Source organism: Melanerpes formicivorus, unplaced genomic scaffold, assembly GCF_026170545.1.
Source record: "Melanerpes formicivorus ecotype bairdi unplaced genomic scaffold, bMelFor1.0.p_v2 SCAF_347, whole genome shotgun sequence".
In the NCBI taxonomy this organism is placed as follows: Eukaryota; Metazoa; Chordata; class Aves; order Piciformes; family Picidae; genus Melanerpes; species Melanerpes formicivorus.
The window spans coordinates 170,050-196,609 of NW_027142699.1; the positions used below are offsets into that span (position 1 = coordinate 170,050).

The 26,560-nt window shown below is 54.6% G+C and overlaps 1 protein-coding gene across 4 annotated transcripts; it reads left to right on the forward strand.

Moving 5' to 3' along the window:
• On the forward strand, positions 1-26,257 carry CTTNBP2NL (CTTNBP2 N-terminal like). 4 transcript variants are annotated; one of them, XR_010992233.1, is made up of 6 exons: positions 1-63; positions 8,401-8,508; positions 16,646-16,876; positions 20,390-20,497; positions 21,583-23,922; positions 24,193-26,257. XR_010992233.1 is itself a non-coding variant. In XM_068170337.1 (5 exons), the coding sequence occupies exons 2-5, from the start codon at positions 8,410-8,412 to the stop codon at positions 23,047-23,049; spliced, it is 1,905 nt and encodes a 634-aa protein (XP_068026438.1). In that variant the 5' UTR covers positions 1-63; positions 8,401-8,409; the 3' UTR covers positions 23,050-26,257. The 4 variants fall into 4 exon arrangements, 3 of the variants coding, with proteins under 3 accessions (XP_068026438.1, XP_068026439.1, XP_068026440.1); XM_068170337.1 differs by having other exon boundaries at positions 21,583-26,257; XM_068170338.1 differs by lacking the exon at positions 1-63 and adding an exon at positions 91-179 and having other exon boundaries at positions 21,583-26,257.
• The last annotated feature ends 303 nt before the right edge of the window (positions 26,258-26,560 follow it).

A 26,560-nucleotide genomic window follows, 5' to 3' on the forward strand; every position in this document is an offset into this window, starting at 1 on the left:
GGCGGCTGGATGGGGAGCGGAGCGGCGCGGTAGTGGCGGCGGCGGCGGCGGCGGCCGGGCCAGGTTGGTGGAGCGGCCAGGAGGGGGGCGCGGTTCCCTGTACGGGGGCGGAGAGGCCCTGCTCCTTACGGCCGAACCCGATCCGATTCGGTGCTGCCTTTGCGGGTGGGCCGCGGCAGGTGCGGGGCGGTCCGGCCCGCGGCCGGTGGGGTCTAAGAGGGGCGGTGGCGGGGCCAAACCCTGCTGCGGGTGGGGGCGGTCGTGGCCGGGTCCTGGGCGGCTGGAAGGCTGGGGGGGGCGTTACCGGGAGGTGCGGAGGCCGGGGGGGCTGGAAGGCTGGGGGGGCGTTACCGGGAGCTCGGCGTCGCGGCCGCCAGCTCTAGCCGGGGCCGGGCTGGGCCTGGCGGGTGGGCGATGCTGCGGGGCGAGGACAGCAAAACGGCGGAGTCGGTCGCTGTTTCCCGAGCCCGCCCTGGGACCCGCGGTCTCGATCCGCAGCGGTGCCGGGAGCCGAAGGAGATCGGGGCCAGGCAGCTTCCCGGGATGCTGCCGGCGCGGGCTCCGGTGCGGTTCTTCCCTTTGTTGGCCGCGGGTTTACCGACCCGTGGCGATTCGGGAGTCAGTGACAGGGCACAGCCCGAGCCCGGCTCCTGCCATCTCCGTCCCGGGACGGCCGGTGCAGGTGCCCTCGGGCAGCGACCGGGCACAGCTCGGGGCTGATGGAGCTCCGTGACCCGGCGTGACCCGGGGTTCGCCCCCTCCTCGGGGCTCCGGCGGTTGGGTTACGGTTGATGGCGGGGCCGGAGGGGCCTCGGCTCGGCTGCACGTTGCCGGTTTGTGTCCCCTAGTCGGGCTGTGCATGGTCCCTATGCCCCGGCCGCCCCCGGCCGCCCTCCTGGGTTTGCTCTGCAGGCTGGAAGGTCTCGGGGATGGTTTTGATTTTCTTTCACTTGTCGCCCGGTGGCTGTTCAAGGGCTCCAGCATCATTTCAAACCTGAGCTTTAGGTATTTCCTTCATCCCGAGTAGAGCTTCAGGAGATAATGGAGTGAGGGGGATGTTTTTTTGGGGGTGGAGCGGGGGGGGTTGACCTTTCTGCCTTTAGCTCTAAGACAGAGGTGGGTGGATCGAAGCTGGTTCTGCGCGGCTCTGATGCAATGCCAGGCGAATGTGGTGAAGGCACAAGGTGTGTGTTAGCTGGTTTGTGACATACACACCTCATTAACAACTCCAGCATCACCCTGTACGGGCAGCAGTGCCTTGGGAACTCGTCTGTCAGGAGCTTTCAAACCAGTCGTTTGGGCTCTGGCGTGGAGGCAATGACACAACCGCTGGTGCAGGCTTCTGGAAAACAACAGATCCCCTTTGGGGACGGGGGGGGGGGAGAGGAAAAATGCAGCTGATTGAGGATGATGGACACAGAGGCATCGTTGTCTTGGTGTGGCTGGTAACTGTGGCTTGTGAAGGGAAAGGAAAATACCCTGCTTAGGAGGGGGGGGAAAAGGAACAACAATCTGTGCTCTTCACCGTAGCGTTAAAGAAAGTGGAAGAGCTTTGAGCCAAGTGCTTGCAAAGCATCTTGAAGCTTCCCCTTGACAAAGTTCCCTGTCGGTGCCCTGGGCTGGGAGCTCTGATGTGCTCTCCAGCTCCTGCCCGCTGTGCAGTGACTCAAAGCCTGGCTGAAGTGGGTGGGTGAAGTTCTCCTGCGCTGGCAGCCTTGGTTGGCTCGGTTGGTGCTTGTCTGCGTGTGAGCCAAGCGAAGTGGAACCTCTGCTGCTTTCATAGTGGCCAGGGCGCGATTCCGCCTGCGGAGGAGCTGCCATGCTCCGGGAGCTGCCATGCTCCAGGAGCTTATCTCCTGTTCCTGAAGTGGCACATGCCAAAGATAGCTTGCCCTGCTGTGTGAGCTCGAGTGCTTGGACATCCACTTCAGCTGGGCTGGCTGTTTATTTGCAGCTAAACCCTGGCAAATAGCTTTCTAACAAGAAGGGGTTTGTCCCTCTGAAGGGTGGGCACGGCCCCGCGGGGGGAGGCTCTTCGGGGGCCTGCAGCACAGCCAAAGGGAAGTTTACCTTTAGACAGGCCTTAAGTAATTATCCTTGTTTATGCTCTAAACCCTTGCTTTTTGTCCAAAAATGGTGGTATGTCTCAAGACTGAGGGGGAAATATTTATACCATCAGCCTAAACGGCGAGGTGCTGGCGGGTTGTGAGCTGTGCAGTTGGACTGGGCAGCCTCTTTCGCTGAACAGAGGAGGGTGATAAGCCCTGGGTATTTCCAGATCTTGTTTCTCATGCTCTGAAACCCAACCCCCCCCCCCCTTGGTAAAGGGTTAGAAATCATGCATGGGTCAGGTTCTACAGCTGGCAAGTTTGGCAGAAGGAGACTGCAGGAGGGGAGAGCAGGGGAAGCGAATGGAGGCGCTGGGACCTGCCGTTAAAATCGGGATGAGGGAAGGCACGGCGATGTGTAACCTAAAACAGCCCTGGAAAAGGTCAGCTCGGGAGCCCCGTGGTGCTGGAGGGCCAGGAAAGGATCCAGATTTGGCTAGGGGAGGGGTTGCTCAAGTAGGTGCTTATTAGCTCTTTGATCCAGAGATTGCTCCTGCAAAAGTGCAATGCGAGAGAGGGAGAGAGAGGGGTTTGGTTGGGTCGGTTGGTTCCATTTTCGGTCTCCCCAGCACCGGGAGGCCCTAAAAGGGAGCATTTGGGGTTTGTTACAGGGCTGCCCGTGACAGGTGTCTGCTGAGTGTGTGCTAATGCCCTGCAAAGTGCCCCGTGCAGAACACAACAACAAACAAGCAATAAATCACTGCCCAACACAAGCGCTGGGCAGGGGATTTTTGACGGGAAATGGCTTTATTGTTGCATCTGCTCCCAGCCTGTGGCCTCAGCAGCCTGGCACAAGCAGAGCAGCCGAGGTCCTCTGTAGCAGAGGGCTGCACACAGGGAAGCCGAGGCTGGAGCAGGTAGATCTCTTCAAGGCTTAGCAGTTGGCACTGAGTGAATGATTGCAGTGCAAGCTGGCTCCTGCTCTTTGTTTCTGCAAGCATCCTTCCTTACCTGCGTGCTTTAGGACAGGGCTTGTTTATGTTATTAAGCTGATTACAGACTGCAGCCATAAAGGCGTCTTAAGGACAGCCTGGCTTATTGCTGTGCCAGTGCGAAGTACCAGGCACAATGGGAGCATTTAGAGTGCAGAATAGAGGCAATTAGTGCCCAGATGAATAGCTTCCAACTACCAAACTGCAGCTGGTAGCTGTGCTGGCTTTGAGGTGTGTTCAGCAGCCACGATGGAGAGGTGCAGCTCCACCTTGCCATGTCATCCAAGTCAGGAGCAGATGTTGGTCAGGGCAGAAGGGCTCTGCAGAGGGACCTCGACCCACTGGACAGATGGGCAGAGGCCAACAGGATGGCATTCAACAAGTCCAAGTGCCAGGTGCTGCTCTTTGACCACAACAACCCCAGGCAGAGCTACAGGCTGGGGTCAGAGTGGCTGAGAGCTGCCAAACAGAGAGGGACCTGGGGGTGCTGATTGACAGCTGGCTGAACATGAGCCAGCAGTGTGCCCAGGTGGCCAAGAGGGCCAATGGCATCCTGGCCTGCATTAGGAATAGTGTGGCCAGCAGGAGCAGGGAGGACATTCTGCCCTGTACTCAGCACTGGTTAGGCCACACCTTGAGTCCTGTGCCCAGTTCTGGGCCCCTCAGTTCAAGAAGGACATTGAGAGACTTGAAGGTGTCCAGAGAAGGGCAAGAAAGCTGGGGAGGGGTCTGGAGCACAGCCCTGTGAGGAGAGGCTGAGGGAGCTGGGGTTGCTTAGCCTGCAGAAGAGGAGGCTCAGGGGAGACCTTCTTGCTCTCTCCAACTCCCTGAAGGGAGGTTGTAGCCAGGTGGGGGTTGGTCTCTTCTCCCAGGCAAGCAGCACCAGAATAAGAGGACACAGTCTCAAGCTGTGCCAGGGGAAGTTTAGGCTGGAGGTGAGGAGAAAGTTCTTCCCAGAGAGAGTTGTTAGCCCTTGGGATGTGCTGCCCAGGGAGGTGGTGGAGTCCCCATCCCTGGAGGTGCTCAAGAGGGGATTGGATGTGGCACTTGGTGCCATGGTTTAGTCATGAGGTCTGTGGTGCCCGGTTGGACTCCATGATCCTCGAGGTCTCTTCCAACCTTGGTGATGCTGTGATACTGTGATGTCTTTTGAAGAGAAAAGCCCAGACACAGTCACATTCAAAGCCCATGGTCAGAACTCACCATAGCAGGGCTGGATGAGTGCCTTTGCTCTGAGATCCCAAAGGAAACTGCCCCTTTCCAGGTCTGGCTTAAACTGTCACAACACTGCCATAACTTGATGGGTGTTTGGCACACAAAAAAAGGTTAGTGCTGTTTTCCAGCAGTGCTGACCTGGTCTCAGCACCTGGGAACTGACTCTGAGCAAGGGCTGAGGTGGTGTTGAAGGCAACCTGTGCATCTCCTGAGCAGACATTCAGATGCTCCTGGTTTAAAACCTGCAGCCTGGACTGAAGAGCCAACGTGAGCAGGGTAAATGTTGAAGGCTAAAGCCAGGCCCCCACCTTGCTCACCCTGCATGGCTCCTTAGGCATCAATTCACTGCTCCTGTTGCACTCTCTCCCTCTTTATCTGAGTAAGTTGTGAATCACACTCTTCCTTCAGTCTCAGCTAGCCAGGCTCCCTGGGTAACAGAACCATCAGCAGATGGACCCAAAGCTGAGGGAGATGGTCAAGGTCACATCCTGGATAACTCTGTGAGGGTCCCCTGGCTGATCTTACAGAATACAGAATTAGCCAGGTTGGAAAAGACCTTTGAGATCATCCAGTACAACCTCTCACCCAACACCATCTAATCAACTATCCCATGGCACCAAGCACCCCACCCAGGCTCTTCCTAAACACCTCCAGTGATGGGGACTCCACCACCTCCCTGGGCAGCACATCCCAATGGCCAATCTCTCTTGCTGGGAAGAACTTTCTCCTCCCCTCCAGCCTAAACCTCCCCTGGCACAGCTTGAGACTGTGTCCTCTTGTTCTGGTGCTGCTTGCCTGGGAGAAGAGACCAACCCCCCCCTGGCTACAACCTCCCTTCAGGGAGTTGTAGAGAGCAATGAGGTCTCCCCTGAGCCTCCTCTTCTGCAGGCTAAGCAACCCCAGCTCCCTCAGCCTCTCCTCCCAGGGCTGTGCTCCAGACCCCTCCCCAGCTTTGTTGCCCTTCTCTGGACTCCTTCAACTCTCTCAATGTCCTTAACCTGAGGAGCCCAGAACTGGACACAGGACTCAAGATGTGACCTTACCAGTGTTAAGCACAGGGCAGAATGACTTCCCTGCTCCTGCTGGCCACACTATTGCTGATCCAGGCCAGGATGCCTTTGGCCTTCTGGGCACCCTGCTGGCTCATGTTCAGCCAGCTGTCAATCAGCACTCCCAGGTCCCTGTCTGTTTGGCAGCTCTCCAGCCACTCTGTCCCCAGCCAGTCCAGCCTTCAACCCAGCACCACCACCATCACCTCACAGGGCTCTGAGCGTGTAGGCCTTGCTGGGTAGTGCCAGCACTGCCCTGGCCTGCTGCAGTGGGATTTAATTGGTGAGCCTCTGTGTCAGGCCTTGCTCCGTGTGTGCTTGCCAGGCTGACAGCCATGGGTGGCTTTGCTGAGCGCTCCCCTCCTCTGTTTCCCTCTGGAACATCTGGTAATGCCTCTGCAGCAGGCAGCAGCAATGCAGTGCTGACAGATGTGTGGTGTCCAGTGAGAGTGTGCTGGGGACAGCTCTGCCCCCCCAGCCCGTCCTGGTGGCTGCCAGCGACATCTCCGCCAGCAGCCTGCCCCCAGTGCTCGGGCCAGCCTGGCAGGGACTCTGAGAAGTGTTGCTGCCTGGTGGAATTCCATGGGACAAGAAAAAAATCTGGGAAGCAGGAACGTGGCTGCATGAGGAGACACTTGGCAGCTGGGCAGAGGAGGCATGGAGCAGGTTTCTGATTTCTCTGGCCCCAGGAAGGCTGCCTGGGAGCAGGACTTTGTGTTCCCAGCCACTGGAGAGCTGCTTTGGCACAAACAAGACAGAACTTGCACTGGTGCACAACTCTCCAAGGCACAGTTATGCAAATCAGCCAGGAGGAGCCCTGCCTTCAGAGTTCAGCTGGGTGTTTGAGCTGGATGGAGCCTCTAGGAAAGGTGCAGTTAAGCCTTTGCCCCTGCCAGGCTGGTGGAGCCTGGGCCCCGAGCAGCTGCTCTGTGCTGTGGCATTTTCTGCCCGAGACTGAGCTTGGACCTGGAGAAGTGCATTGGGTTGGGGTGCAAAGCATGAGGCTGGATCTGCAGCAGGGCCAAGGCTTTAGCCAGTCTGGCATTGTTTCCCTTGCTAACAGAACCATGCCATTAAAAGGCTTCTTGCAGGGCAGTGTGGAGTGTGCCAGGGGAGGCACAGGGGAAAAGGCTGGCTGGGACGTGCAGCTCGGAGGATGGAGCTTCATTCTTGGGAGGGCAGTGAAATGATACTTAATAAGTGATGGTGCTGCTGAAGCAGTCTGAAAGGGCAGTAATGAAATGTGTGCTGTCTGGGGCATTGATTCCTGTGGAGTGGTTTGGGCCTGTTCCATTCAGAGCACGTCACGGCGCTCCCGGGAGCGCGCGGTGGCACCGCGCCGCTGGCGGCAGCCTGGGGCTGGTGGAGGTGACCAGCTTGTCCTGTGCTCAGCCCAGCTCTTCACCCTTGGTCCAGTGAGGCCTTGCAGCTGTGTCATCCAGATGGGCTGCATCCAAAGCAGTTGACCAGCAGGATGAGGGAGGGGATTCTGCCCCTCTGCTCTGCTCTGGTGGGACCCCACCTGCAGCACCGCAGCCACTTCTGCTGCCCCCAGCACAAGAGGGACAGGGAACTGTTGGAGCAGGTCCAGAGGAGGCCATGAAGATGATCTGGAGCACCTCCACTATGGGGACAGGCTGGGAGAGTTGGGAATGTTCAGCCTGGAGAGGAGAAGGCTGTGGGGGAGGCCTTTGAACAGTCTTCCAGGACCTGAAGGGGGCCAGAGGACAGCTGGGGAGGGACATTGTACCAGGGCTTGTGGTGATAGGACCAAGGGCAATGGATTGAAGCTTGAGTGAGGGTGGGGAGACACTGGCACAGGTTGCCCAGGGAAGCTGTGGATTCCCCCTCCCTGGAGGTGTTCAAGGCCAGGCTGGATGAGGCCTTGAGCAAGCTGGGCTGGTGGGAGGTGTCCCTGCCCATGGCAGGGGGGTTGGAGCTGGATGAGCTTTAAGGTCCCCTCCAACCCAAACCATTCAGTGGATGAAAGTGTGGCTCACAGCAGGATGGCTTTTCAGTGTCCATGTTTTTCCCTCCCCTGTGCACTCTGGTTAATTCTTGGTGAAGATGATACTGTGCTGTGGGCCTGTGTGTTCTGCTGCACCATCTGGGTGGCCATATGTGTGTGACCCTTGGGGGAAAGGTGAAAAGTGCATCCTCTGCCTCTGGCCTTGGAAGCTGGAGGGAAAATGTTCACCTTATGCATTGCCCTCTGTCTCCCCAGGGCAATTTGCAGTCTGAAAAACTGGAAGCTGCAGTGAAATGGAGATCAAATCACAGCTCACAGGATGTCAGGGGTTGGAAGGGACCTAAAGAGATCATGGAGTCCAACCCCCCTGCCAGAGCAGGAGCAGAGAAGCCAGCACAGGTCACACAGGAACACATCCAGATGGGGCTGGAAAGTCTCCAGAGAAGGAGACTCCACAACCCCTCTGGGCAGCCTGCTCCAGGGCTCTGTGACCCTCAGGATTTCCCCCTTGTGTTGAGCTGGAACCTCCTGTGCTGCAGCTTACATCCATTGCTCCTTGTCCTGTCCCAGGGAGCAGCTGAGCAGAGCCTGTCCCCTCCCTCCTGACCCCCAGCCCTCAGAGATTGATAAACATTGATTAAATCCCCTCTCAGTCTTCACTTTGCCAGGCTAAACAGCCCCAGGTCCCTCAGCCTCTCCTCACAGGGCAGTGTTCCAGTCCCTTCAGCATCCTGGCAGCCCTCTGCTGGACCCTCCCCAGCAGATCCCTGTCCCTCTTCAGCTGGGGAGCCCCAAACTGAGCACACTGCTCAAGACCTCAACACCATGGAAGCTCCAAGACCTGTGTCCACTCATGGGTGCCCCAGAGGGTGATGGGGTCCAGCTGCATTCCAAACAAGAGGATCTACAAAGGTGTTTCATGAAACTGGACTGATCCATCTTGCAGTTAGTTCAGATCCTCTCCCTGGTATCCCTGTGCACACAGAGGCAGGCAGAGTAGAGGGGGAGGAGACCCTCAGGGGTCCTGGCTGAGCATACTGCTTGAATGTATGAAGAAGCAGCTGGTAAACTCTCCTCATCTCTCTTTTTCTGTTGTTGTTTGGGTGTGTTTCTTTTTTCCCCCCCAGGTTTTCAGGATGAATCTGGAAAAACTCAGCAAGCCAGAACTCCTGACCCTGTTTAGCATTCTGGAGGGAGAGCTGGAAGCGAGAGACCTTGTCATAGAAGCCCTGAAGGTATGTTGTGAGTGGCCTGAGGAGAGACCAAAGGCAAACCAACCCCCAGCACCCCTGCTCCAGCTGCTGCATTGTGCTTCCATGGAGGGGAAGAGCAGAGAGCTCCACTCCACTCTCATGGAGTGGAGTGGAATGGAATAGAATAGGAATGGAATGGAATAGAATAGAATAGAATAGAATAGAATAGAATAGAATAGAATAGAATAGAATAGAATAGAATAGAATAGAATAGAATTAACCAGGTTGCAAAAGACCTTTGAGAGCAGCCAGTCCAGCCTATCACCCAGCACCATCTGATCAACTCAACCATGGCACCAAGCACCCCATCTAGGCTCTTCCTAAACACCTCCAGGGATGGGGACTCCATCACCTCCCTGGGCAGCACATTCCAGTGGCTAACAACTCTCTCTGGGAAGAACTTTCTCCTCACCTCCAGCCTAAACTTCCCCTGGTGCAGCTTGAGACTGTGTCCTCTTGTTCTGGTGCTGCTTGCCTGGGAGAAGAACCCAACCCCCTCCTGGCTACAGCCTGCCTCCCGGTAGCTGGAGAGAGCAAGAAGGTCTCCCCTGAGCCTCCTCTGTGCTGGGAGCAGAACCTGGCCAGGCTGAGGGTGGGACTGGTGCCATCCACACTGCAGAGCAGGAGCTCCCAGGGCCAGAAGTTGCAGCTTTGTGCTGCTTGACTTTTCTCTCCTGCTGGTTTTTGAAGCTGATAGCAGGTTTTGTGTGGGCAGCTCTGGCTCAGCTGGTTTGTTCACTTGCTCTAATGATGGCAACTGAGACAGAGCCTGGATCTGAGCAACTGAATTGCTGCTGTGCCTTCAGCTGGAGCTGAAGCAAGGCTCAGGATCCCCACTCCAGCATTCTGACATTTATTTCTCTTCTTGCAAAGCCAGTGGTCATCCCCCACCCCCCCATTTCCCTCCTGTCAGCAGCTGCTGTGACCTCAGCTTTCTTCCCAATAGCTGCCTCTGGGGAGAGAAGCTAAGAAGGAAGTTGAAGGCAGTCAGAAGCTATTTAAAGATTCTCCCATCTCCCTGCAGCACCAAGGAGGAACTTGTGTGCACATGAGCACTGGGGAGAGCTGGGTGCACAGGAGCTGCAGTTCCTTGCCAGCATGTCTGTGGGGGTGCCCAGGGTTAAAACCTGGGCCCTGAAATTACAGGCCAAGAGGAAATGGCTCTTGCTGCTTGCTGGCCAGAGGAGCACTTGAAGCAAGGCTTGGCAACTCCCTCTTTGATGTTCCAGTGCAACAAGTTGTAAAGGTTGTGGAAGGCAGGGAGATGATGCTGTCACAGAAACAGGGTTTCAGTGAAAGGAAATAAATGACAGCAAGAGGCTCTGGAAAACATTCATCCCCCCCAAAAGCAGCTGGGAATCCCAAGAGGAAGCCAAGAGCTTTTCCCCCAGCAAAGCCAAGCCAGGCTGCAGAGGGAACATCTCCTTGGCCCATGTCAGATGCAGTTCCTGCTCCATAGAAGCAGAATTGTCTCCTTTCAGCCTGGCCAGCAGTGCCCTGAGGTGTGAGCTAAGAGCCAGCCAGGCTGGGGTGGCCTCCTCTCTGCATGTGCCCAGCTATGGCATCATGGAATTCCTAAGGTTGGAGAGGACCTCTAAGACCAGATCAGTTCTGCTGATCCTCAGGAGTTCACTTTGAGTCATTAAGGGAGATTGAGACTGGAGATGAAGAAGAAATCCTTGACAGTGAGGCTGGGGAGACACTGGGACAGGCTGCCCTGGGAGGCTGTGGATGTCACCTCCCTGGAGGTGTTCAGGGCCAGGCTGGATGAGGCCTTGAGCAAGCTGGGCTGGTGGGAGGTGAGGTGTCCCTGCCCATGGCAGGGGGGGAGTTGGAGCTGGGTGATCTTTAAGGCCCTTTGCAACCCAAACCATTCTGGATGCTATGAATCTGTGACCTGCTGAAGCCTTTCCCTAGTCTAGACAACTTTGGATTAAATGTTTGTGTTCTGCTGGCTGCTGAGGAGGAAAAGCTGGGCTTCAGCAGGCTGCTGATGGCAGGGCAGTCTCATCTGTTTGTCATGCTGCTTCAGGAAAACACTTACAATTGCTCAGAGCAGGGAGGAAGAACTCCTTGTGCTCTCCCAGACAGGAAATACACCACTCCACTGCAGCCAGCAGCCCAGAGCCTGACACAGGGAGGAGCAGAGTGAAAGCAGGGCTTTGGTCACCCCTTCAGTACTCAAAACTCAGAGGTAAAAGGTGCAGGGGGTGGCCCTAATCCTAGCTTGCATCCAAGGCATGCATCAGGAACAGTGTGGCTAGCAGGAGCAGGGAGGTCATTCTGCCCTGTGCTCAGCACTGCTTAGGCCACACCTTGAGTCCTGTGTCCAGTTCTGGGCCCCTCAGGTTAGGAAAGAGGTTGAGATGCTGGAAGGTGTCCAGAGAAGGGCAAGAAAGCTGGGGAGGGGTCTGGAGCACAGCCCTGGGAGGAGAGGCTGAGGGAGCTGGGGTTGCTTAGCCTGGAGAAGAGGAGACTCAGGGGAGACCTTCTTGCTCTCTGCAACTCCCTGAAGGGAGGTTGTAACCAGGAGGGAGTTGGTCTCTTCTCCCAGGCACCCAGCACCAGAACAAGAGGACACAGTCTCAAGCTGTGCCAGGGGAGGTTTAGGCTGGAGGGGAGGAGAAAGTTCTTCCCAGAGAGAGTTGTTAGCCATTGGGATGTGCTGCCCAGGGAGGTGGTGGAGTCACCATCCCTGGAGGTGCTCAAGAGGGGATTGGATGTGGCACTTGATGCCATGGTTTAGTCATGAGGTCTGTGGTGCCAAGTTGGACTTTGATGATCTTTGAGGTCTCTTCCAACATTGGTGATTCTGTGATTCTGTCTCATTAGAGAGAGCTTCCCAAGAAGCAAAGTTCTCCTGGGTCCCTCTGTTTGCTTGCACCCTGGTGCCCCTCTCAGGGCTTTTCCCCATGCTGGGAGGTGGCTGTGGAGCACCCAGCAGCAGCCTGGGCTGGGTGTGAGTGCAGGGCAGCCCAGGCCAGCTGGGGGAATGTCCCAGTTTGCATTTACAGCCTTTTATTTTTTGCATGCCTGAGTCACTCAGAGAATTCCTCACCCACTTCAAGTGGCCTTTGGTTGAGTCAGTTTATAAATTGTTCAGAGGAGCTGAAGATTTCCTGCCCCTCAAAAGGGGGGGGGGAAAAAAACCCAACCCAAACAAAAGGCCTGCAGTTCTTCCTGTGATTCATTAAGCCAGGGCAGATCATTATCCAGGGCCACCCTCCCATTTCCAGGGCTGATCTTTTCCTTCCTCTCCTGTTTTGTTGGTTTGGAGGGGTTATTTTTGTGTGTGTGTGTCTGTGAAGTTAGAACAACCTCTTAAGCTCTGATCAAAGGCATCCACTGCTCCTGGTGGGCACTGCTGGTGAAGGAGGAGGGGTGCTGGTGAGCCTGAGCTGCTCCTCTCTGTTTACTGCAAGGGTTAAAATAGCATAGCATGGAGTGGAAGAGGAGTGGAGTGGAAGAGGAGTGGAGTGGAAGGGAGTGGAGTGGAATAGAATAGAATAGAGTAGAATAGAATAGAGTAGAGTAGAATAGAATAGAATAGAATAGAATAGAATAGAATAGAATAGAATAGAATAGAATAGAATAGAATAGAATAGAATAGAATAGAATAGAATAGAATAGAATAGAATTAACCAGGTTGGAAGAGACCTTCAAGATCATCAAGTCCAACCTATCACCCAACACCATCTGTTCAACTAAACCATGGCACTAAGCAGCTCATCCAGGCTCTTCCTAAGCACCTCCAGGGATGGGGACTCCACCACCTCCCTGGGCAGCACATCCCAAGGGCCAATCTCTCTTTCTGGGAAGAGCTTCTTCCTAACATCCAGCCTAAACCTCCCCTGGCACAGCTTGTGACTCTGTCCTCCTGTTGTGGTGCTGCTTGCCTGGGAGAAGAGACCAACCCCCACCTGGTTACAACCTCCCTTCAGGGAGTTGGAGAGAGCAAGAAGGTCTCCCCTGAGCCTCCTCTTCTCCAGGCTAAGCAACCCCAGCTCCCTCAGCCTCTCCTCACAGGGCTGTGCTCCAGACCCCTCCCCAGCTTTGTTGCCCTTCTCTGGACACCTTCCAGCATCTCAACCTCTTTCCTAACCTGAGGAGCCCAGAACTGGACACAGGACTCAAGGTGTGGCCTCAGCAGTCCTGAGCACAGGGGCAGAACTGCAAAGCAGTGTGGTGGGATGAGTGCCCCTGATTGGATCTGGTCAGATATGGAAATAAGAATGATTTGGTTGGGGGTTTCATATCTCTCATCAGGGTAATTCATGCTTGCAGAGCAGAGGTTGGCTTTTGTTAGGGTTTTGGGTTTGTTTTTGTGCTAAGCATACAGTTGTGTATCAGAACACAGGCAGGAGCAGCCAAGCTCAGCAGCTGTGTGAGCAAAGCAAGGTTTTGTTGCCTGCCTGCCAATCCTCTGACCTGCACAGCTCAGTCACAGCAGTTTGCTTCCCTGCCCCAGTCTGCCTGCACCCACTGCTCTGTGTGGTGGTGCCTGGAGCATCTGTGGGCCACCAGCAAACAGCCAGCTCAACAGACACTGCCTTCTGAGTTGCCTTTTCATCTTAGACTCTACCCTTCCTGCCTCAGAGGTGCCTCACAGCAGCCCCTGAGGCAGAGGTGCCAGTTTGCCATTGCTGCTGGGCAGTTCCTGCCAGTGGCAGGGTTCTGAGGGAGCCTGGTGAGGCTGGCAGGAGCTTGTCTGCCTCCCTGCAAGGGCTGAGTGCCAGCTCCCAGCATCTAGCAGAGTCAGGACTTTGTGGAGCTTGGGCTGAGAGCTTCCCCAGCTCTGAACAGCTTTGGTAGCCTGGAGTGGCTCAGCTTTCTGTGCAGGCTCCCGAGGGGGCCCAGATGTGGGCAGGGAAAGCTGAAGCTCAGCTGCTGAGGCAGGACCACGAGGGGTGTGGGCTCTGTCCAGAGCAGTGCAGCTGGCATCACAGCTCCCCTCTGCAGTGTGCCAAGGTGTGCCTGGACTTCAGCTGCTTTCAAGGTGATGGCATGCTGGGGAGGAGGAGTGTGAGCAGAGCTACTGAGCTCTTGCATTTCAGGAGAGGGAGGTGTAGGTAACTGGGGCAGAGGAGAGCTCATGAGCTCTCATGAGCATGGCCCTGGAAAAGCAAAGGTGGGAATGATCTGCTGAGGGCTGGTTGCCATGGCTACCATGAATCAAGCAGAATCCAATTTCACCTCAGGTCTGAAGGCCTTGGGTGCCTCAGCCCTGCCAGGCACAGGACCACGCAGTCAGTGGCACCACAAGGAGAGACCAGGCTGAGGCTCTCAGATCCTCAGCATTCACCCCATACCCCTGCCAGCTGAAACCAGGGATTAAATCTCTTGGAACCAAGATGGATCAGCTCTGAGGACTCTTTCCAGTCTGGATCTGTTTTCCCTCTTATGCCTTCTGGGGTTTGGTTATCTGTTTCCAATGTGGTTTCCTATCGTGGGGGAGAGCAGGGAGCTAATATTTCATCTTTATGAAATGTTGTTGTTTGGACCTCCCCAGCAGCTGGTCAGGAGGATAAGGCTGTTGCTATCCCAACAAACACATCTCCAGCTGCAATCACAGAATCATAGAGCTGGCAGGGTTGGAAGGGAGCTCAAGGCTCAGCCAGTTCCAACCCCCCTGCCATGGGCAGGGACACCTCACACTACAGCAGGTTGCTCACAGCCACATCCAGCCTGGCTGCAATAACCTCCAGGGATGAGGCTTCCACCACCTCCCTGGGCAGCCTGTGCCAGGCTCTCACCACCCTCCTGGGGAAGAACTTCTTCCTCACATCCAATCTGAATCATAAAATCATAGAATCACAGAATCAGTAAAGGTTGGAAAAGACCTCAGAGCTCAGCAAGTCCAAGCTGTCACCCAGCACCTCCTGACTGATTAACCCATGGCTCCAAGTGCCACATCCAGTCCCTTTTTGAGCACTCCAGGGACGGTGACTCCACCACCTCCCTGGGCACCTACCCATTTCTATTTTTCCTTCCATCCCCCCCAGTCCTATCCCTCTCTGACACCCTAAAAAGTCCCTCCCCAGCTTCCTTGTAGCCCCCCCTTCAGAGCCTGGAAGGCCACAATTAACTGGCTGATGGCAAACACTGAAGCTCAGTAGCTGTGAGTCTCCTTGGCTCTTCATGTGTCACCAGGAGACATCAGTTCTCATGTGTCACCAAGGAGTGGGGGGGGAACCAAAGCCTTAATCACTCTGATCTTGCTTCTTGAGAAATGAAGCTTTGTTTAGTCTGCCTGAGAGCATGAAGGTTGTTTCAGTAACAATGTGGAGATTTATAGGGCTCTTGCAAGAGTAAAAACTCCTTTTAATTGCTCAACATGACATTCTTTGATGGTGACATCAAGCCAGCCACACCACTGCTCGTCCACCAGCCCAGCAGTAAATGATTCATGGAGCAGGAACTGCTATTTCCCTCCTTGCCTCTGCACACTTGGGGAATGTCAGAGCCCAGGGAGCAGGTAGCTGTGGTATGAGGATGTTAGTGGGCTGGAGCACCTCTCCTATGCAGACAGACTGAAGGAGTTGGGGCTGTTCAGTCTGGAGAAGAGAAGGCTCTGAGGTGACCTCATTGTGGCCTTCCAGGATCTGAAGTGGGCTCCAAGAAGGCTGGGGAGGGACTGCTCAGGATCTCAGGGAGTGATAGGACTAGGGGGAATGGAATGAAGCTGGAGGGGGGGAGATTCAGGCTGGAGGTGAGGAGGAAGTTCTTCCCCATGAGAGTGGTGAAGCCCTGGAATGGGTTGTCCAGGGAGGTGGTTGAGGCTCCATCCCTGGGGGTGTTTAAGCCCAGGCTGGCTGAGGCTGTGGCCAGGCTGTTCTAGTGTGAGGTGTCCCTGCCCATGGCAGGGGGGTTGGAACTAGATGATCCTTGTGGTCCCTTCCAACCTTGACTGATACTATGATACTAGTGGAGATGCTGTGCTTTCATCCTTTGTCTCCAGTTGGTTTGCTTTCAGTGAGGGACCACCACCTTTTGCCCACTGTAAAGGCATTACTGAGCAGTTTTATTAGCTAGGAGCCTAAGTGAAACCTTAGATGTTAACAGCTTAAAAAACTCCTTCCTGCTGACAGGAGGTTTAGTGTCCTCACCACACACTTTTTATAGCCTTGCTGTACTGGATCAGAGCCTGCTGTTCTTCACCATCAGGGTGGTGCTGAGGCACTGCAACAGCCTGCCCAGAGAAGCTGTGGAGACTCCAAGCCTGGAAATGTTCAAAGCCAGGCTGGATGAGGTCTTGAGCAACCTGGGCTAGTGGGAGGTGTCCCTGCCCATGGCAGTGGGTTGGAACTGGGTGATCTTTAAGATGAAAGCTGGGGAGGGGCTTTTTAGGGTGTCAGGTAATGATGGGACTAGGGGGAAGGGAACAAAACTAGAAATGGTCAGATTCAGAGTGGATGTTAGGAAGGAGTTTTTCACTGTAAGAGTGGTGAGAGCCTGGCACAGGTTGCCCAGGGAGGTGGTGGAAGCCTCATGCCTGGAGGTATTTGCAGCCAGGCTGGAGGTGGCTGTGAGCAACCTGCTGTAGTGTGAGGGGGGTTGGAACTGGATGGTCCTTGAGGTCCCTTCCAGCCCTAACCCTTCTATAATGCTATGATCCCTTCCAACCCAAACCACTCTATGATTCTATGATCCTTAAGCTCCCTTCCCACCCAAACCATTCTATGATCTTTAAGCTCCCTTCCCACCCAAACCACTCTATGGTTCTATGATCTTTAAGCTCCCTTCCAACCCAAACCACTCTGTGAGTAGTATGTGAAGAGCATGATGTTGATCCCCTTGTTGTTGGCCTGATATTGGTCAGTAATGGCATAGTCCAGCTTGGCTTTGAAGGCTACACTGGTGGCCTGGAGTGCCCTGTTGTGCAGCAGGAACATCTCTCCACTGGTTCCTTTAAGAGCTGCTGTCTCTTGTCTGTTGAGCTTGAACATGACTCTTGTGTTCCTTCAGGGCAGACAGCAGGGTACGAATCAGACTCTGTGAAGATCTCTTCATCTCCAAGTGGAAGACTGGGGAAGAGGGAGGCTCACTGCAGATGGTTTCTCTTCTTCAGCTGCTTTCCTGTTTTCCTATCCTGAACTGCAGCTCTGCTGTTGTGTTGCAGGCCCAGCACAGAGACACCTTCATTGAGGAGCGCTATGGGAAGTACAACATCAGTGACCCCTTAATGGCTTTGCAGAGAGACTTTGAGGCTCTGAAGGAAGGAAACCACGGTGAAAAGCAACCAGTATGCTCCAATCCCTTGTCTATTTTGAAAGTGGTGATGAAACACTGCAAGAACATGCAGGAAAGAATGTTATCCCAGCTGGCTGCTGCCGAGAGCCGGCACAGAAAGGTAGGTCCTGCTCCAGAGGGGGTGTGCAGAGGGCAGGAGCTGCATTTTGCTTGCAGCTCAGCTTGGATGCTAGGAAGAGATTCTTCCCAGAAAGAGAGATTGGCCCTTGGAATGGGCTGCCCAGGGGGGTGGTGGAGTCACCATCACTGGAAGTGTTTAAGAAGAGACTGGATGGGGCTCTCAGTGCCATGGTTGAGTTGATCAGATGGTGGTGGGTGATAGGTTGGACTTGATGATCTCTGAGGTCTTTTTCAACCTGGTTAATTCTATTCTAATTCTACTCTATTCTAATTCAATTCTATTCTAATTCTATTCTAATCTGGTCTATTCTAATTCTATTCTATTCTATTCTATTCTATTCTATTCTATTCTATTCTATTCTATTCTATTCTATTCTATTCTATTCTATTCTATCCTATCCTATTCCTATTCTATTCTATTCTATTCCTATTCTATTCTCATTCCATTCCACTCTACTCCACTCTACTCTACTCTACTCCACTCCATTCCACTCCACTCCACTCCATTCCATTCCATCCCATTCCATTCCACTCCACTCCACTCCATTCCATTCCATTCCATTCCATCCCATCCTATCCCATTCCATTCCATTCCATTCCATCCCATCCCATTCCATTCCATCCCATTCCACTCCACTCCACTCCACTCCACTCCATTCCATCCCATTCCACTCCATTCCATTCCATTCCATTCCACTCCACTCCACTCCATTCCATCCCATTCCACTCCACTCCACTCCACTCCACTCCACTCCACTCCATTCCATTCCATCCCACTCCACTCCATTCCATTCCATTCCATTCTCTTCTGTCTTTAAGTACCTGGAGTTTTGGTAACCAACAGGACTCTGCACCATTGTCTGAACCTCTCACTCAGTAATATTCAGCTGTAAGCTCTTCCACTGGTGTCTAGGAGCTGCCTTTTCCAATGTCAGGTCTGTTTGGTGGGTGCCTGGCCCAACACAGAATCACCAAGGCTGGAAGAGTCCTCAAAGCTCATCAAGTCCAACCTGGCACCACAGACCTCATGAGTAAACCATGGCACCAAGTGCCACATCCAATCCCCTCTTGAACACCTCCAGGGATGGGGACTCCACCACCTCCCTGGGCAGCCCATTCCTGTATTTTCTCAGCTATCTCTCTTGCTTCAATATTAAAACTTAACCAAATCATCTACAAAGACCTCAGGTGCCAGTAGTCACATTCTGTTTCTCATCAAGGGGTTCAAAGCTGAACCTTCTCTTTCAGTGCTCATGGATGTGGGTTAATTTCTCTTCCCTTACTCTGCTTCGATGGGGATGAGCCAGAGCCAGTTCCTTCCACTCTGTGAAGAGTCTGAAGCATTTCTGTGGCAGAAGCTTTAATATGACACAAGCAGCCAGGCAGCTTGGCTTGTCCTGCCCAACCACTGTGCTTAGGGTGAGCAGCTGGAGGCACCTTCAGCTTTTGGGTTGTCCTCCAAGTCATTGGCAATAGCAGCAAGGCTGTGGGGCACTTCTCAGCCAAGTACCCCACTGAATCCTGCTGTTAGAATCAGGTATTTCTCCCCCTCCTGGTTCAAAATATGTTCCTTGTGTTCTTAAAGGTATTTCAACGTTGTTTGGAAGCCTAAATTTCAGGAAGACTGAGGAGTTGAGCATGTGCTGGGAGAAGCCTGGGGGTGAAACAGGGCAGAAAACCTCTTGGGAAGTTTGTGTTCTGGCTTTTTTTTTTGGTGGTTGTTGTTGTTGAGTTCATAGGATTTCAATTATTCAGCATCAAAGCTGAAGGAGCTCCTTCACAGGGTCCTTATGGCAAGCAGCTTCCCTTCAAGAGCTCATCTTGTCCTTAAGTGGAAGAACAAATTGATGTGCTTTAAAATAAACTTTGCACTGCAGTCCTTAAATGCCCTGTGAGAAAGTGGGGGCAAAGCCTGGATGTGAGCTGCTGCTGAAACCTGAGTGAGGAGCATCCCCCTGGAGCTCTCAGTGCCCCTGGGCCCAGGCTGGGTGGGCTCTGGGGCAGTTCCTCTGCTCCTCTGAGCTGTGTGTCCTGCTGGGAAGTCCTGATGACCTTACAGTGGCCTTCCAGTACCTGAAAGGGGCCTACAAGAAAACTGGGGAGGGACTTTTTACAGGGGCTTGTAGTGACAGGATGGGGGACAATGGTTTGGAGATGGAAGAGGAGAGATTGAGACTGGAGGGTAGGAAGGAATTTTTCACAGTGAGGGTGGGGAGACACTGGAACAGGTTACCCAGGGAGGTTGTGGATGTCCCCTCCCTGGAAGTGTTCAAGGCCAGGCTGGATGAGGCCTTGAGGAACCTGAGCTGGTGGGAGGTGTCCCTGCCAAGGCAGGGGGGTTGGAGCTGGATGAGGTCCCTTCCAAGCCAACCCATTCTGTGAGTCTGTCCTATGAATCTGAGTGCATCATGCAGCCAAGGGTGGATCACAAGAGCTCCTCAGGGCTGTTCTGCAGCCTGCAGGAGAAATGTGTCATTCAGCTATTCAAGTAGCCAAATGAAGATACTGCCAGTGAGGTGTTGCCAGCTTCCTTCACAAGCTGACTCAATCCATCCCCAATAACAGCATCTTGGAGAACTGAATTGAATTGAATTGACCAGGTTGGAAAAGAACTTTGAGGTCACTGAGTCCAACCTCTCACCCAGCACCATCTAATCAACTAAACCATGGCACCAGGCACCCCATCCAGGCTCTTCCTAAACACCTTCAGGGATGGGGACTCCACCACCTCCCTGGGCAGCGCATTCCAAGGGCCAATCTCTCTGTCTGGGAAGAATTTCTTCCTAACATCCAGCCTAAACCTCCCCTGGCACAGCTTGAGACTGTGTCCTCTTGTTCTGGTGCTGCTTGCCTGGGAGAAGAGACCAACCCCCTCCTGGCTACAACCTCCCTTCAGGGAGTTGGAGAGAGCAAGAAGGTCTCCCCTGAGCCTCCTCTTCTCCAGGCTAAGCAACCCCAGCTCCCTCAGCCTCTCCTCCCAGGGCTGTGCTCCAGACCCCTCCCCAGCTTTGTTGCCCTTCTCTGGACACCTTCCAGCAGCTCAACATATTTCCTAAACTTGAGTAGCCCAGAACTGGACACAGGACTCCAGATGTGGCCTAACCAGTGCTCAGTACAGGGGCAGAATGACCTCCCTGCTCCTGCTGGCCACACTGTTCCTGATGCAGGCCAGGATGCCCTTGGCCTTCTTGGCCACCTGGGCACACTGCTGGCTCATGTTCAGCCTACCATCAACCAGCACCCCCAGGTCCCTTTCTGCCTGGCTGCTCTCAGCCACTCTGTCCCCAGCCTGTGGCACTGCCTGGGGTTGGTGTGGCCAAGGTGTAGAACCTGGCACTTGGATGTAGCTTATCCAAAACCTGCTTTGTGGGATGGTTTTTTTGGTGTTGAATTGAGGTGCCTGAGGCTGGTGGGTGGCTCTCCTGTGTCCTTTGGCTTTGGCTTTGTGTGGGGAGGTGCTGGCAGATGCAAGTGCCCCCTGTTTGCCTGGCAGGTGATCCTGGACCTGGAGGAGGAGCGGCAGCGGCACGCCCAGGACACGGCGGAGGGCGATGATGTCACCTACATGCTGGAGAAGGAGAGGGAGAGGCTCACCCAGCAGGTAGGCCTTGGCTGCTGGAAGTGACCCAGCCCAGGGAAAACCCAGGCTGCTGGCTGGTGAACTCCAGGAGCTGATGCCTAATTGCACCTTGGTGTTGAAAGAGAAGTGGGGAGCTCCCTCTTCTCTGGGGCACTCCCAGCTTTTGTGGGTTCCATAGGAAATCAGCCAAGCTGAAGTTTTTTGGGGAGGGGGAGTTTGGTGGCTGAGCAGTGCTGGAAGCTATTAATAGGCAATCAGCTGCTTTGAAATCCTCCTTCAGCCTGAAAGCTGAGAAGTTCTCAAGAGCTGGCCTGCAACTGCAAATGACAGGGCTCTCCAGCACTCAAAGTCAGAATTAAGTCATGGAAGATCTCCCTGGGGGGAGTTCTGCAGAGCTGCTAATAAATATTTAAGCTGCTGCTGCTGCTGCTTTGTGTTGCTCAAGCACTGTAGTCTTCATTAAGCAGACAAAACACATCAGCATTCTAAAGTGGAAATGCCTTTAAAAGGCAAAGCCACAAAGCAGCAAATGAGGCAGAAAGAGGCTCTGCTCCAGAGCAGTGGTTGGGTCAGCACTGGGCAGACTGGGTGTAGGTCTCACCAAAGGTCAGTTGAATTTCACACATGATCAAACTGCTGGCAAGCAACAGCTCTTAGTACATGCAGCATGAGTCATACATGAGTGCCTTGGAGGTTCCTGGGGCAAAAACCTCCTCAGGGGATGCTAGGGGTTGGAAGGGATCTCTGGAGATCAAGTCCAACCCCCCTGCCAGCACAGGATCTCCTAGGGCAGGTCACACAGGAGCACATCCAGGTGGGTCTCGGATGTCTCCAGAGAAGGAGACTGCACAAACTCTCTGGGCAGCACTCTCCCTTTACATCTTTATGAATGAGCTCACCCCTTGGTCTCCTTTCCTCCAAGCTGCACAGGCTCAGCTCCCTCAGCCCTTCCTCCTAAGGAAGAGGCTCCTTAGCCATTGCCATCTTCCGCTGGGGAGTTTCTCCGAGATCCATAGCAGCCCCATTCCCCCTTGGGCTGCTGCACTTCATTTACCTGCAGGAGGTTTCCTGGCTCCCTCACAGCCCTTTCCATTCTCATCCTGCAGCTGGAGTTCGAAAAGTCCCAGGTGAAGAAGTTTGAGAAAGAGCAGAAGAAGCTGTCGAGCCAGCTGGAGGAGGAGAGGGCACGGCACAAGCAGCTGTCCTCCATGCTTGTAGTGGAGTGCAAGAAGGCCACCGCCAAAGCAGCTGAGGAAGGGCAGAAGACAGCAGAGCTGAGCTTGAAACTGGAAAAAGAGAAGAGCAAGGTGAGTAAACTGGAAGAGGAGCTGGCGGCCAAGAGGAAGCGCGGTCTGCAGATGGAGGCGCAGGTAGAGAAACAGCTCTCAGAGTTTGACATTGAAAGAGAGCAGCTGAAAGCCAAGCTGAACAGAGAAGAGAACCGTACCAAAGCTCTCAAAGAAGAGGTGGAATGTCTGAAGAAGGTCCTGAAAGAGCTGGAGGCTTCTCGCCAGGAGCAGAGTCCCCCCGAGCCCTCGCGGCCAAGCCCCTCGCTGACGTCCAGAGGTGTCACAACCGAGAGCCCCCCGGTGAGGTCCGTGTCCTGCCAGACTGAGGGCCTGCAGGCGGTGCCTGCCGGTGCCAGCAGAGCTGCCCACGCCGTGCCCAGCCCCGCTGCCCCTCCTCACCCCTATGCAAAATCCAACGGGCACTGCGAGGGCGACCTGCAGGCGGGCAGCGAGCTGCCGCAGCCCGGCCCAGCAGAGGGCCAGGCTCAGAAGGAGAAGGCTGCTGCCGCGGCCTCCGACGGCGCGGTGGAGAACGGCTCCCCGGTCAGAACGGAGTCCCCTGTGCACCTGATGGCCCAGCTCTCTTCTGCTGGGGTCTCCCTGTCCCCCAGCAGCACGGCTGCCTCCTCCCTGACTCCCTCTCCCTGCTCCTCGCCCGTTCTGACGAAACGCTTGGTGGGCGCCTCGGCCGGCAGCCCTGGCTACCAGTCCTCCTACCAGGTGGGGATCAACCAGCGCTTCCACGCCGCTCGGCACAAGTTCCAGGCCCAGGCCGAGCAGGACCACCAGTCCAGCGGCCTGCAGAGCCCTCCGTCCCGGGACCTGTCTCCTACTCTGGCAGACAACGCTGCCGCCAAGCAGCTGGCTCGCAACACGGTCACTCAGGTGCTCTCCAGGTTCACCAGCCAGCAGGGACCCATCAAACCAGTCTCCCCCAACAGCTCTCCCTTCGGCACGGACTACCGGAACCTGGCCGCCGCCGTGAGCCCCAAGAGCGAATCCGCTCACTCCCCGGGCCCTGGCAAGGTTTCCAGCCCTCTCAGCCCCTTGTCTCCCGGCATTAAGTCTCCAACCATTCCCAGAGCGGAAAGGGGGAACCCTCCACCCATTCCTCCAAAGAAGCCTGGCCTGGCTCAGTCGCCTGCCGCTCCGACTGCGCTCCCCAAAACCCCTTCCCAGGGGCCCCCTCTGGGTGCCCCCACGGACGTGGCGAGCAGCTGCTCCAACACTACTGTGGTGTCCAACGGCAAAGAGCTGGAGATCCTCCTGCCCACCAGCAGCTAGTCCCTGGAGATGGGGATGTGACATTCCACAGCTTAGCCTCCTGCAGCTCAGACACTGTTCTGTTTCCACTCCAGTTTATTTATTTCCATAGGAGCAGATTTCTGTCTGTATAAAGCATTTAGTATTTGAGAGAGAGATATATACATTTTTTCTTCCTTGTCTTTAACAGGTAGGGAACTAACTCTGTTGGTTTCTGAAGAAACCTTCCCTACAGCTATCCAGCAGCCTCAGAATGTCTCATGGCAGCAGTCCCTGAGTCACTAAGGGATAAGGAGAACCATAACCACGTGGTGGGACCTAACTCAGCCTCTGATGGCACTGAAAACGCTGCTTTTAAATCATGCAGCAGTGACTTTGTTTGCAGAGTTGGGTAGGTGGGTGGGTTGGTTTTTTTTCCCCCCCTCCCCCCAGATGAACATTTTCTAACAAGTGCCTGAACTAAGCCTGAGTTCTGAATGTGATTCTCTGAGCACAGCGAGGGGGGCACCACCCAAGCTGCAGAAGCAGCTGCTCCTGGCAGCCCCAAAGGCTGAACCCGGCGCTGGGTTTGCTTTGGCATTCTTGCCATTGGCTAAAATGAATCAGCACAGTACCAATTCTGTCAGGGGAGCACCAGGCTGAGGCAGGCAGCCACCCTTCAGCCTTTAGGAGGTGGCTGCTAGATAAAATACATTAGCAAACTACCAGTTCTGTCCAGGTGGGCACCAGGCTGAGGCAGGTAGCCACACTCAGCCTTCAGCAGACCACCCTTCAGCCTTTAGGAGATGGCTCCTAGGTAAAATACATTAGCAAGCTACCAGTTCTGTCAGGTGAGCACCAGGCTGAAGCAGGTAGCCACCCTTCAGCCTTCAGTAGACCACCCCTCAGCCTTCAGCAGACCACCCCTCAGCCTTCAGCAGGCAGCCACCCTTCAGCCTTTAGGAGATGGCTCCTAGGTAAAATACATTAGCAAACTACCAGTCCTGTCAGGGGAGCACCAGGCTGAGGCAGGTAGCCACCCCTCAGCCTTCAGTAGACCACCCCTCAGCCTTCAGTAGACCACCCCTCAGCCTTCAGTAGACCACCCTTCAGCCTTTAGGAGATGGCTCCTAGGTAAAATACATTAGCAAACTACCAGTCCTGTCAGGGGAGCACCAGGCTGAGGCAGGCAGCCACCCTTCAGCCTTCAGCAGATGGCTCCCAGCTCCTTGAGGAAGCACACACAAGTTTCTTGGGGTGGAACTGAGCTGTGCCCCAACCCAGGTCACTTTTCTCTTGGTGTCCATCATCCAGGCAGTTCTTTTGCCCTTCCTATAACCCTCTGCCTGTGTGCCCTGGGTGGCTGAGCTCTGCTTTCTGGTTTGGCACCTCCCATCTCCAAGCCCCTCAAGCATTCTGCTGTTGTGTGCAGGGCTGCTGAGGAAAGGATCTTGGCTGCCCCTTGGCAGAGGCCTTGCTGTTACTTGCAAACCCACCGATCACTGCTCCACGTGGCAGAGGATTTTAGCCACCTGGGATCTTCTGCTCCAAACAAAAGCAATAATTCTGTCCCTCCTCTCTCAGCTGTGTGCAGCTGAGCTGGGTTTCCCCCCCACCAGTGAGCTGTGGGATCTTGCTGGCTTCCCTTGGCTGCAACTGTGGAGGCAAATGCTCGCTGCTGTGTGCTGGACTCTGTGTATCCCGGTGGCTTCACACTAAATACACATTTGTGGCAGGAAAATCTTGATCTGCTCTCAGTGCTCTGCCTCACAGGGAGAAGATGTGGGAGTTCACTGAGGTTAAACAAAGGACTTTGCAAAGAGCTGACAAAGTTTGAGGGGAATCTTGTGTGTGTGTGAAGAATGACTTGGGCCCAAGAGAGGAGGAGCAGCTGCTGGCTGTGCTCCGAAGGGTTTGTCCTCGCTGAGAGGTGCTGCCCATCACTGCTGGCATGGCTGGGTCCGAGCCACTGGTGAGGAGAGCTGGGCAAAGGCAGCCCAGGCCAGAGGCAGGGCTGGGAGCACAGCCCTGGGGTCCTGCTCTCAGGTGGGGCTTGGGAACTGGTCCCATTCAGATCCTAAGTGTAGAGGCTGCTCCGTGTGGGTCAAGGTCCAGCGCTGCCCTCTGCAGCAGGGTCACTTTTGCAGCCCCCCACTGCCAGAGGCAGTGTCCTGTCTCGTTTCCCCATATCTCCCTGGACACAACACCTCCACCTGCCTTGCTGCACCACCCTGCAGCTGGAGGCTGCACCACTGCACATGGCCTTGAAGGTTCCTTCTGGCTTTGAGTCTTGTCCTGGGGGGAATCAGAGCTCGTGTGCTGCCTTGGGGCGGCCGTGGTGTGAGGTGGCCCTGCCTCATACGAGCTTTTCACACCAGAGCAAGGGGCTCAGAGGCTTTTTGGTAGCCTTTTCAACTCATGGTGTTGCATGCTGCTGCACATGGCCTAGTGGAACAGGCTGTGTGTGAGGCAGGCAGCGAGAGAGAGACCTGGGCAGCCACTTCTGGAAGCACATTTATCACTTTGATTTATTTTAAGCCTTCACAGCAGACTTTTGGGGTTGGTTTTTTTTTCCTCTTGAGGAGAGTGAAGATCAAATCTGATGGGCAGGTGGGAAATTCTTTTGGCCCATGTTAATCACCTGGGATTCAAAGGTGAGGCTTTTGTATACACTGCTTTAAGGTGTTCCTTTGCTTTTACATTAATCTAAGAGGTATTAGCCCCTTTCTTTATCCACAGCTCTAGAGAGGTGTCCTCTGGTGAAGTCTGGTAGGAGATGCACTGAGTTCTGTTCTTCTCAAGTCGAGGGGAGGGGGGGGGAGGGAGGGGATGCAGAGGAATGTATTTTTGCTAGTAGCTGATCAGAGAGAAACTAAGCACAAAGGTATTCCAAATGGATCCAGCTCATTCAGTAAGACTTTTAGGGTTAGGATTTCTTTAACTGTTGATGTAGAGATTCTGTGTGGAAGCAACCAAATGTTCCTCCTCCCCACTGCCCAGCTGTTAGAAGCAGATTGGGGGGGGGGGAGTGGGAGGGGAGAGGAGGGGGTTGCAGAGTTTGTCACTGGCTAATGGAGTCTAATGAAGTGCAAAATGTACACACCTAAGTATTAGCTCATTAACAGCTGTAAATTTGTAAAGCCAACCTGTACCAAGCTGGAGTCTTTAATCGTTTTTATAGAGCTGATGGCATTAAACGTGTTAAACATTCGTATCCTCAATAAAGGAGTTTATTTTCAAGATGTGCAAATGGCCTCAGGGGTTGTTTGGAGTCCAGCCCGGTGTGGGGAGCGAGCAGGAAGCAGCCCAGGGACGGTCCCAAGGCTGGATGTGTGCTGGGAAGTGGCAGGAAACAGCAGATTCCTTCAGGGGGTGGGAGGTCGCCAGCAGCTGTGGCTGGCTGCGGTCTGCTGTCCATCCCCCATCGGAAAGCTGATGCCTGAGGTGCTCTTGGTGGCAGTGCCATGGTTCAGGTGCCAAGCTCTGCCCAGCAAGGGGCTTTTAGCCTTTCTAAAGTAAAAGCAGTTGTCTAGGTGTAGCTGGGAACGGGCTG